The sequence below is a fragment of the Vigna unguiculata genome, chromosome 5, assembly GCF_037176805.1.
Source record: "Vigna unguiculata cultivar grain cowpea cultivar isolate G323 ecotype 2 chromosome 5, ASM3717680v1, whole genome shotgun sequence".
In the NCBI taxonomy this organism is placed as follows: Eukaryota; Viridiplantae; Streptophyta; class Magnoliopsida; order Fabales; family Fabaceae; genus Vigna; species Vigna unguiculata.
The window spans coordinates 47,523,526-47,535,339 of record NC_140796.1 but is presented as its reverse complement, the minus strand read 5'-3'; the positions used below and the strand labels follow the sequence as shown (position 1 = coordinate 47,535,339).

The 11,814-nt window shown below is 26.4% G+C and overlaps 1 protein-coding gene across 1 annotated transcript; it reads right to left on the bottom strand.

Annotated features, from left to right (window-relative positions):
- Window positions 1–7,834: 7,834 nt before the first annotated feature.
- Window positions 7,835–10,038, bottom strand: LOC114184711 (wax ester synthase/diacylglycerol acyltransferase 11-like). The gene is made up of 4 exons (XM_028072022.2): window positions 9,837–10,038; window positions 9,173–9,739; window positions 8,123–8,476; window positions 7,835–7,999 (listed from the first exon to the last, which is right to left on the bottom strand). Exons 1-4 carry the CDS (start codon window positions 10,020–10,022, stop codon window positions 7,835–7,837), a joined length of 1,272 nt encoding a protein of 423 aa, XP_027927823.2. The 5' UTR covers window positions 10,023–10,038.
- Window positions 10,039–11,814: the final 1,776 nt, after the last annotated feature.

The window sequence follows — 11,814 nt, the reverse complement described above, 5'->3', positions numbered from 1 at the left end:
GATCTTTCATCCACTATAATATAATAATTTAATGTTATGATCATAAATTTTGTTTACACCATCAAATATATATTGAAATTCTTAAATATTATGCTAGGCATCATTACATTTGAAATATTTATAAATTTGAATTTTTTTCTTTTTATACTTTTTTAAAAATAATTTTAACTTTATTCACTTTGTTTCATTAAGTATTTTGGTTGTCATAAAATTTTATTTTATTTATGTATAATTCTGAAATATTTTATATAAATCATTTACTTTTGTCCAATTGTCATTTGGTATTCTGATTTAAATTTTATAAAATTATAATTTCTTTCTAGATAATTGACATTGAAGATATGAGAATACGCATTTTTAAATACTAAATATTTTGTATTAGTTATGTTTCTTTTACTATTAGTTTTACTTTTTATAAACAATAATTAATTGATATTGAAACATAAAGAAAATAAGTATAGATATATATACGAATATATATATATATATATATATATATATATATATATATATATATATATATATATATATATTATCCGATAGGGATGAAAAATGAGACAAAAATCTTATACCAAATATGAGACGAAGATGATAACGAATTTTTGTTTTAGAAATGAATATGGGATAATGAATCTCACCTCACCCTTCTTTGTTGTCATTATAAGAAGAGGAATAACTAAGTGAAGGATAAAAAAGAGAGTATGAGATGAGAGATATAGAACATTATTGATAGGATTTAGCATTTTCTTTTTTTTGTATTTTATCACTAAGGACTCTATGAAGCACACATTTTTATCCAAATTCAACGAAATAGACTTTATATTTAATGGTAGACTAAAAAGACTTAGACTAACTTGCTCTTCTCCAAAAAGACCTAGGTTTTCATGCTCCTTTAATTCAGTTAACTCTCTGAAAACAAACACTCCAAACTTTTTGACTTTTAGGTCAATTTCTTTGTTTCACATTTAAAATGTTGAAGTTAGGTTATTAAATATGTAAGTGTCTATATGTAAAATTACAACAAGGTAACCATCCTCATAAAATAAATAGACTTAACTGTGGGTAGATAGATAACAGCTAAATAACTAAAAAAAAAAAAAAGTGGTCTTATAATTAAAAGTAACTGCAGTTTAAAAAAAAAACATTAAAATGGCTTCATTTTCTACTACGATCTATTTTGTCCTAGCTTATGCTATTGTTTTAATTTTGTTCTTTCTATCTCTCTCCTTTCATGGAAAGCCAATATGAAATTAATATTAATTTTGTTCTTTCTATCTCTATCGGCAGTGTGATGTTTATTGAATTCGTTAACTTACTGTCCTGTTAGTTTCAAACTTATCTTTTGGTGTTTGAATTGCAAAAGCTGATTTTTTTTTTCTTAATCTTGTTGAATGAAATTTCGTGGTTACTTGGTGTTTGGTACCTACTTCCCATAACTAAGGGTGTTTCTGATTTGTAACTCTCATTGTGGGACTTTTATTAGCCGGAGTTCTAGATTTGCGATTTACTCTCTCTGATATTTATAAAATTAAAAATTAAAAATTATTAAAATAGTTATTATTATGAATAAAAATAATAATAATTGATCATTAAATAAATTTTTAAAATTAATTACTTTAATTTTAATTATTAAAAAAAATTGGTTTAAAAAGTGAATTAAAAAAAATAACATAATACATTCTATCGATAACTAAGATGGTTTTTTTCGTTACTATAAGGTTTTTCCGGTGCAGTGAAAAATAAATAATATTCTGGACATTTTTTTAATAGAAAATATTTTTGAAGATGAAATTAAAAATAGTTAATTAATATTTCTATATCTGAGTAAGAGTACAACAATATCAGTTTTTTTTTCTAAATGATTACTGTTTTTAATAACTTATCTACTATACAAGTTTTCAAAGATACAAGATTTTTTTTTTCTTTTTGAAATGTTTGTAAGGAATTCAAAAATAGCATCCAACTTTGTAAGAAGGATTGATTTTTTGTGGGAAACTTCTGAGGGGATGGATTGTTTTTTAATACTCCTGTTTTCACAACATGCTTCAACATATCCTCCAAGCAAAACCCTTCCACTCCACAAGATAAAAATAACCTGGTTTCAACTAAAAGAATAGTACACACGATCCAATCAGAAAACTTAATTTTGTAATTTAATAAGTAATATAAAAATTTTCCTGTGTTGTACTTTGAACAGTATAACGTTGTTGAACACGACGAAAATGACAGACATTTATTGTTGTGGTCCAGTCAGAGGATCCAAAGTAGGATCAGATGAGATGCACACACCGACTTTAGGTGTGAATTTGAACATTTTAAAAACTATGACCACAGCTTACCAAAGATAATGATGTCAAGTGACCACAGCTTTCTATTTCCATTTTCTTACATCAGGGTCAGTCATAATTACAATAACATTTTCAAATAATAATTCATTTTAGTAATAAAAACTAATAAACTAGTTAATATTATTCATTTTATAGTAAAATTATTTAAATAATAAATATTAATAATTTAAAGTTTATAAATTAATATTTAGTAACGATAGTAATCAGTTATTGTTTGTTTTCTTACTATACCAAGTGTGAGGAGTGAATGTCCCTAATCCTATCATCAATATAATGTTTTACTATAAATACAAAACTAACTAAGCATCTTCGCATAATCCTAATTTCTAAATTTCAAATTTCAAGATCAATCATTGCTGCCACATGGATTTGCAACTGGACAGTCAACCTTGTTCAATCAGAGTCGAAAGAAAGATCCTACAGAAATCAAATGAAGAATCTTTATTCTGAACTCAGCTCTCTTCTCCCTAGTTACAATCCTAAGGTCTCTTCTTTCTCTCTCTATGTGCATGGAAGGAAACCTGAAAATTTTTACATTCTGTGATTAATTTTTACACTGATATGATGTAGTTTTTTTGTTGAATGAACTCAAGCAGATTTTCTAGCATCTAGGGGTTGGTTCGAAATAAAAATTGTAAATTTGGGTTGATTTATTTTTATTATCTTTGTAAAATAAGATGAATATGACATGAATTAGAATGATTTTATAATGAAATTGTCATGATACATTATAATTTCTTTTTTTATTTTAAAAAAAATATCACAAGTTATATCGATTTTAATGTATAAAAAAATTAAATTATTATGAGTTTTAATAACTTCACTTTTTTATACATTAAAATCTTCATGACTTGTGACATTTTTGTTATAATAGAAACTAGCTTGAAAATTTTGCTACAAAATTATTATAAATTAATAAACAAATCTTATAACTAATTAATATGCTTTCTTTTTACTGATAAATGAGCACTTAGAGTGAGATTGTTCTCGTATTGCAAGGAAACAATAAGGGACTAGTTTCTTGCTGCTTGACTACCTATACATTTCTTTGGTATTTCCTAGCAAATCTCTTACAAAAGATTTCGTAATAAATTAATAAGAAGTTAAATTTTGATTATTTCGTCACGAATATGTTACTTTCTTGAGCTGATTGTTTGGACTTCATACTCATCCTCATAATTAATTAGTTGTATATAATCTAAAGTGAATTTTTATTTTGAGTAAATAGAAAATAATGGGATAAATCCTTCCATCTTATCCACACAAAATTGTTTAGTTTTAAAGTTTTTAAATTTATATTATTTTAATACAATACAATAAACAAGCAAATATACCAAGAGTACGTGTATTTTCAGTAACAAACAGGGGTTAAAAAATATTTTCACTGAAAATTGTCAATTTTTTTAAAACAGATTATTTTTGTAAAACATAAATGTCCTGTAAATTGATCACAGTTGTTACATTCATTTATATTTTTCTCCCCATTTTGTACATGACATCGCTAATTTTCCACGTGTTTGAAAGGGACAAGTCCATAAGTCACCAACAAAAAAGAACAAATTAGCTAAACGCGCAAACGTGAATCCAAATCGAATCTGAATCCAAATCGAATCAAACAAACCATTGCAAACAACAATTTCTTTTGGAGAATTTAATTTCAGTCGTTTTATTTGACTTTTTAATAGTTCCCATTAAATTAAATAGGTTAAAAACATAATTTTAGTATTTTTCAATTCATAATTCTATTATTCTGAATTTTATTTATGAGCTTCTGGTCTTTTAATGTTGTAAAGTTTATTACTTTAATATAATTGTTAAATATTTGCCCAAATCACGGTTGATTTATGACGCAACATGAAATAAATTAACGTAACAAGTAATATTTAATTATGTTCAAGTTAAACATTTTCTCCTATTATAATATCAAGTTTATGATTTTTGATTCCATTCTATTAGATCGACAATTTTAGTTTTTCATTTTAAAAAAAATATTTTTTTTGAAAGTAATAACATGTGACTCACTTAAAGAAATTGGAGAGGAAGAAAACAAATGTGACTCTTATATGTATAATTTAATAAACTTTTATATAATGAAAAAATATTTATAGACTTAATATATGTTAGCATAACTAATGTCAAATTTATGTAAGTTTATTTACTTTCTAATAGATGGACAGAGATGTATTAACATGACCTTGAATTATTTATTAACATAACAGAAGTGAGTGATGTATGACTCTTGAATTATTTATAGTCAACGATAAGAGAGTACTTCGAAGCATGCACGAGGTTCTTTATGTTATTATGTTATTATTTTTATTTAGTTAGATTAATTTGTTATTTTATGTATCCTATGTTAAAACATGTGTTAATAAATTAATATTTTATCAGTCAAACATAAATTATTTACATATTTAAATATTTAAATATTCTCTCTTGAAAATGACATATCATTACATGTTATGTTATGACATAAATATCAATCAATTATAACATCTTGAAAAAGTAATTGTTATATATTACCAAAAATATACGTCGATCGACAATGATATTATCTGTGTATATTGCGTGGCTCTAAATTGTAGACTACACATGTTCACATTTTTGACCTAAAGATAGGACAAGTGAAAATATCATACCAATGAGTATTTTCCTAGAAAGTATCGTACCAATTGTTAATATCATCACCACTTCTTTACAATCAAATTATATATATCGATTTAATTTAGTCATATTCGTAATTCTTTTAAAAAAATTGTTCATTTTGATAAATTTGAACAAAAAATAAATTACGCTTTTTACAATGGTGATGAGATTTATTTTCGAAACAAAGTAAACCAACCCTATCAGACCCGTTCAGATATCCTTGTCATAAATTGGGTGAATTGGTCCTTAAGAAATAAAAGCCCAAAACGAAAATTATACATCAATAAGATAAAACATATATACAACTCAAGTACTTTTACAGTAATATACAGCAAATGCAAATATTTTACACTTAAATATATTGCTTGAAGTATAGTTATACTTTTTCTTATTCTTAAAAAGAAAATTGACGTTTGATTCGTATAAAAATATTATTTCAAACTTTTTTATGTTAATGTGTACATTTTTATTCCTATGATATATTTTTTAAAATAGAATAATAAGAACAAAAATCAATTAAAAAAATAAAATTAAACAAATTGATGTAAAATTCAAAATCAAAATCAAAATATTAATACATCTCATCTCAAGACCAAAACATAATTGATCAAATATTTATTGTTGTTGCGTAACAGTACAATACAACTAGGGTCAAAAAAAAAACAATACAACTACCAAACATGGATCACCTTCGCTGGATATATTTTTTATCCATTTTATTGTTTACTTTTGCATTTTAAAAACTTAATATATGCTATCAAACATTTCAAACATATAGTACGAAATAACTATGTTTTTGATCTATAATATACTTTTCAAATAGGTAATCTTTTTTGCTGCTTCCAATATCATCTGCAGAGATGTCTGGAAACATGACTTGAGTTGGTATTCATCTATGAAACCTTCCTCTACCCCAAATCCAACTCTTAAATATCCCATGTAGCTTGTTATAGTCACTGTTATACTCTGTAAATACATCACAAAATATGTTTTTGCAACATTAGTATCGGTTAAAATGACCCTAAAAATTTAGATAATATACAAGATGCTATTGATCATGCATCAAACTTTATTATTGTGTTTGTATATATTATGTTAGGTAATATGATATAAATGCTCACTTATGGTCCTATTGTTTGTGGATCATAATGTTTATATAGACTCTGATCAAGTATTTTGGTTGGATTGTGGCTGGTGATGTTATAATGCTAAGCTAATGCATCAAATTATACAGATTTTTTGTATAAGAATTAGAACACCTCTCAAGTGCTCTGCTAATTTTATTTTATTTTTTGCTGGTAAAAAAAAATATTGTTTGACAATGAAAAATGTGAACAAGGGTATAAATTACACCAAAGGAATGAAAAATATTGTCACAGTTATTTTCTTGTCCGGAATTTGATGAAATTTTTTTTATATTGACTAAATTTGGATATAAATATTAATAATATCTGACTTTTCTGAATTAGATACGAGGATGGAGATGAATATCCATTTTCATATCCTTTCCGATACTTATCATCATATCATATTTTTATTTTAAATTAATAAAAAATCTTTAAGCTATTAAGTAACCTAACAAATTTATATTAAATCTTATTTAATCCTTAATTTGATAATTTATTTCTAATGTGCTTTTGATTATTCATACTTTTTTTTCTATAACTATTGGGCATTTATTTAATTAGTATTTGATATAAGTTATTTCTTTTATATTTGATACTAGAAAAAAATAACTGTCTTTTTATATTAAATAGTGAAAAATGTGTTTTTTTACGATAAAAAAATTATTGTTATTATAATTATAAAACTGAGTATAAACAATTGTTATAATTTTATTGTAAATAGTTTTTTATTTTGTTGGCAGTTTTATATTAAAAAAAGATTGATTTAAAAAAATGGTCAAATCAATAAAAGATTAAATTGAAAAAATAATTACTTAAAGAGTAAAATTAATAAAATAATTATTTTAATTTTAAAAAAGTATTCAAAGGATAAAATCAGAAAACAAATTGGATAAAAAAAGGAGAATCCTTTGTATATAAATATAGTTACTTGATATTATTATTCTTATTTTGTAATTTTTAATTTTTGATAAAAAAAATTAATTAATAATTTAAACTAATAAAAATAAAGTTACTGATATACTTGTTTTTTAATAAAAATTGTCTTCAAAAGTAAATATGTGAGTAACTCATATATTTCATATTTAAAGTGGTTTAGTAGACAATTACTACAAGATAATGTTTCATTAGTAACCAATTTTAATCAGTAAAAATTGTTAGCTACTATAATGATCAATTTGGATACCAATTTATAAAGTAAAAAATTATTGGTGACTAAAATAGTTACTATTATGAATAAAAAATTAAATTGATCACTAGATGGTCTTTAAAATTAGCTTGGCTAAAAAAAAAATAGTCACCAAAAATTAGCTACCTAAGTTTTTGATACCAAAATGACTTAATTTCTAAATCTCTCTCTAATTAATTAATGACCAATTTGGTGACTAATTGTAATTTTTTATTTATAATAATGTCTATTTTAGTAACCAATAATTTTTTATTTTTTAAATTAGTATCTAAATTTGTCATTATAATGACTAAAAATTTTTGGTGACTAAAATTAGTTACTAATCAAACATTTTCTTGTAGTGAATAATTGGATTGGTAGTGAAACTAAACTTATATTAAATGCTTGCAAAGAAAGATTGACCTAGCAAATTAACTTTTTTATTTAGTACCTACAATATATAATTTTTGTGTTCCAAAATGTCTTAGTTCATGTTTTAAAAGTAGGCCAATTTCAATCTTTTCATAAATTAATTCTATGGGAGTTACTTATTGTTTGAGTATCTGAGAAGAGACCTGAGATAAACCAACAGTCATGAAGTAGATGCCTTTGATTGGATGATTAGCCAAAGTGACTTTCTCCGAAGGCCCTACCATGTGTGAGATGCTCAAACTTGCATTATTCATTATCTTATACACGTACTGTGTGGCAGCCTGCAACACCAAACCTTTAAGTTAAACAAAAAAAAATCGATTTTTTAATCTGTATGTAATGTTAAAACTTACAAAATTGATTAAAGAGAAATGATGCATTAATCAAACATGATTATTTCGAACCTGTGGTCCTTTGATTTGGTTCAAAAAGCGTAAAAGCACACCAGTCATTGGTACTGCTAAAGAATTTCTCTGTCTGTTGATATTTTTCTTGGCATCTAAAACGAACTCAAGTGGGTTCAATTGTTTGTTATGACTTAACATGGGCAGTGGGACATGCATGAAGTGGAATCTGTTCCCCCAAGGTGCCGTAGAGTTAGTAGCATGCATCTCCTTCGCTGGTATGTAAGCCCTAATTTTCCTGGTATTCAGCAGCACCAATGCTGTACTCTCACCACTTCTTGATCTGTGGTTCTTTGCCTTCATGTACAGTTCAATGCCAAGGAAAATTGCGCCAACCAACACATCATTTACGCTCTGCATGTACACAAAACAGTGGGAAAAAACTACCATTAAAAAGTGAACTTTAAATTTAACTAAATTTTACAAAGCTGAATTATAAAAGTAAGATTTATATCCACTTATACTCTGTAAAATATATCTTTTGTTGATGAGAGATATTCAACAGACATCCCTCACGTTGAATGAGACTAAACACTATAGTGGGTGGTTCGATAATGACCAAGTAGCAGATGACACGATAAACTAAACAAACAATTAATCTCATTAGAGTAGGCTAAATCATGACTCTGATACCATGTTAAAAAGTATATTTTAAACCTAACTAAATCCTACAAAATTGGTTTGTAAAGTGAGATTGAAATTCACTTATATATTATAAACCCATCTTATCTTTAGTTGACATAGGATCCTCAACACACTCATTTGCATCCAAGAATATACATCTCAAGTGTATGACTATTTATTAATAGGTGGTCTAATAGTGAGTGACACAACATGCCTAACACATAATAGATTCTAGTCCATGATACTATGTTAAAAATGGACTTTAAGTTCAACTAGACCTTATTAAATGGACTTATAAAAGGAGGCTTTCATCCACTTATGTACAGAATGGCCTTATTTATATTTGACGTACGATCTCCAACTTTAGATGATATAATGAAACAGAGAAAAAAATAACACTTGAGAAACTATAAAGTTTGAACGTACCACTTTGAGTTTATTTTTGACTTCTTTAAGGCTGTCCAAAGAGAGGGAAACGTTAACTATTCTCATAGGTCGAAACCCTACATCTTCATGCCCTGACCTTAATGGTGTTTGTTGATCTGGTATCAAGCTGTTTTTCAACAAACTCCAGCCAAAATCAACTGCACTCTTGAACATCACAGAAGCAGTTTGAGATAATTGTTTTGGCATGCCATTGGTGCTTGCTGATGATTTACTTGAAGGAAATTTTACTGGAATAGAAGGATTATCAGCACTTTCCACTATCGAAAGGAAAGTTGTCATGAAAGAGAAGCCATCTCCAAGTGCATGATGGAGCTTAAATATGAAAGTTCCTTCACATTTGCTCGTTGGATACTTAAACAAATGCACTTCCCAAAGTGGTTTATCTTCTCGTATCTGTTCCATTGCTATTTTTTCCATGTATTCATCAAAACACTCGTCGTATAATTTGAGTGTTCGGTTGTTGGATGTAAACTTAGGAATCTTGACGTGATCCTTTAGGTTAACATCAACTTGTTTCCAAACTTTTTTCCCATTCTTCTCAGTAACCTGTTCAAGTTATGCAGTAACAATATCAGATGATATTTTTTGTTTCATATAGATAGATATATATAGATATATATGTGTAATAATAAATTATACGTACCATAATAGAAGAGAATCTGGAGCAGATCGGAATTAACTTGTTCTTAAGCAGAGGTAGAACTTTTGATTCATCAATTGGAATCTCAGATTCAACAACAGCCATGACAAACACGTTTATCAGAGAGCTGCTAAAGTAATCTGCCATAGGACTCAGAGGCATTGGAACATCTTCCTCGAAGCAGTTCATTTTTTTTCTCTTCTTTTTTTTTACCTTTTGCAAACGAAGCTAATGTGTCTGCAAAATAAAGCAGGAAAGTACGAGTCTATTTAAGAGTCCTACGCAGTGCTATTTATAACCATGCAAAGCAACAAACATGGGACATACACGCGTGAGCCATGCATTTAATGAACTTGAACTAATTTAGAAAAAAAAAATCTTCCAATACAATTATATCATCCTACCTAACAGCATTCAAACCCTTGCAAAAAAGTCCAGGTATTAATTCATAACTAAATTTTTTTAGGTATTAATTCATAAGTATTTTTTTTAAATATGTTTTGGGTATAAGGGCTAAACATCTACCTAAACAATTTGTCAAGTTATATGATCTTTAGTCTAGTCATCTATTCCGTCTTCTTGTCCATCTGTCAACCGGGTGTACCTGTTAAAGGCACTTTGATATTAAAGTCAACAATGATTCAATTAGCGAAAGCAATGAAATGTAACAAATGCGAGAGAAAAAGTTCTAACAACCATACATTTGACTTGTATTTATAGTTTTATACACGAGTCAGTGATTAGGATCGGCTTAATCATGATCTTATTCCTTTTTAAACCTGATTACTGACTTGTTAACGCTAATGACCATTCACTTTGTCGTTTGGTCACACATGTCGTACTTCTTCAAACCTAATTTGTATTAGAGGACACCAGGGTGGAATCATTGAAGCAGTTCAACTGCTAACACTGCAAAGGGAATCTGATGGATGGTTTGTCAATTTTGCAGGTATCTTAATAAGTGGACCTAGTATGAAATCCCAAGAGTTATATATCCATTCATTTATAAAGTTTGGGGATTAGGACCTACACGAATAACAATCTCATATCTAAATGGAGAATGCTAACCAGTGTCCTAAGAACACTGGTTAAGGAATCATTAATGTGTATTGATACTATAATTTTTACATTGAAAATTGAAATAATTAAATACATTAATTAAAATAGTATAAATGCATATTATAATTTTTTAAAGACAAAAATATCCTTTTAATTTTTAGACAATATGTTTTTAATACAATTAAGACTCTGGAATTTTTAAAGTCTCTATTCAAAATTGATACTTTAATTGTTTTTTTTTTATAATTTTAGATGCTCAACACTATTTTTTCGTGATTTTTTTGTTAATTTCAAATTTTTTATGTTTAATTGTATTTAAACATTAAAATACATTTATTTTTTAATTTTTATAAATGAATATTAAATAAAATATTAAACACATATGTACAACACTTATGGGTATTTTTGTCTTTTAATTAAAATAAAATTACATTAATAGTTTTGTACTTTTGTAGAATTTCGTGTATATTAACTATCCTTAATCAATGCCCTGAGGGCACTGATTAGCAAGACCCTATCTAAATTTAAAGATTACAAACATATTTAACCCGTTATTCTTTCATAAATGATCATTTTCAATTTTAATTTATGCCCACTTTTATTAAAATGTAAAAGTAGTCTTGTTATTGGTTATATTACATAATTAATTTTAATTTTTTAGTATTAGATTAATAATATCTATAAAAAATTTTATTCCATTTTATTTATTTTTTACCTTTTTTTTTCTTATTCTAAACAACTTCAATTTTTTACTCGCATTTTCTTATTTTATTTCAATTTTCCTGTAATTCAAACCAAACGGTAGAGTTACCAGGATTTTGTTATTTTGTTATGTTAGCCTTTAAAATTTGTATCTTTTAGTCCTTAATCAAACTTTTAATTGGTTTCAATTTTATTTTTTGTTTTTATATTTGTAATTAAA

Coding starts and splice junctions, on each gene's coding strand:
- LOC114184711 (XM_028072022.2), bottom strand. CDS start 10,022: ATGAACTGCTTCGAGGAAGATGTTCCAATGCCTCTGAGTCCTATGGCA. Junction 8,477..9,172: donor TCAAAAATAAACTCAAAGTG/GTACGTTCAAAC, acceptor GTGTACATGCAG/AGCGTAAATGATGTGTTGGT. Junction 8,000..8,122: donor ACCAAATCAAAGGACCACAG/GTTCGAAATAAT, acceptor TTGGTGTTGCAG/GCTGCCACACAGTACGTGTA.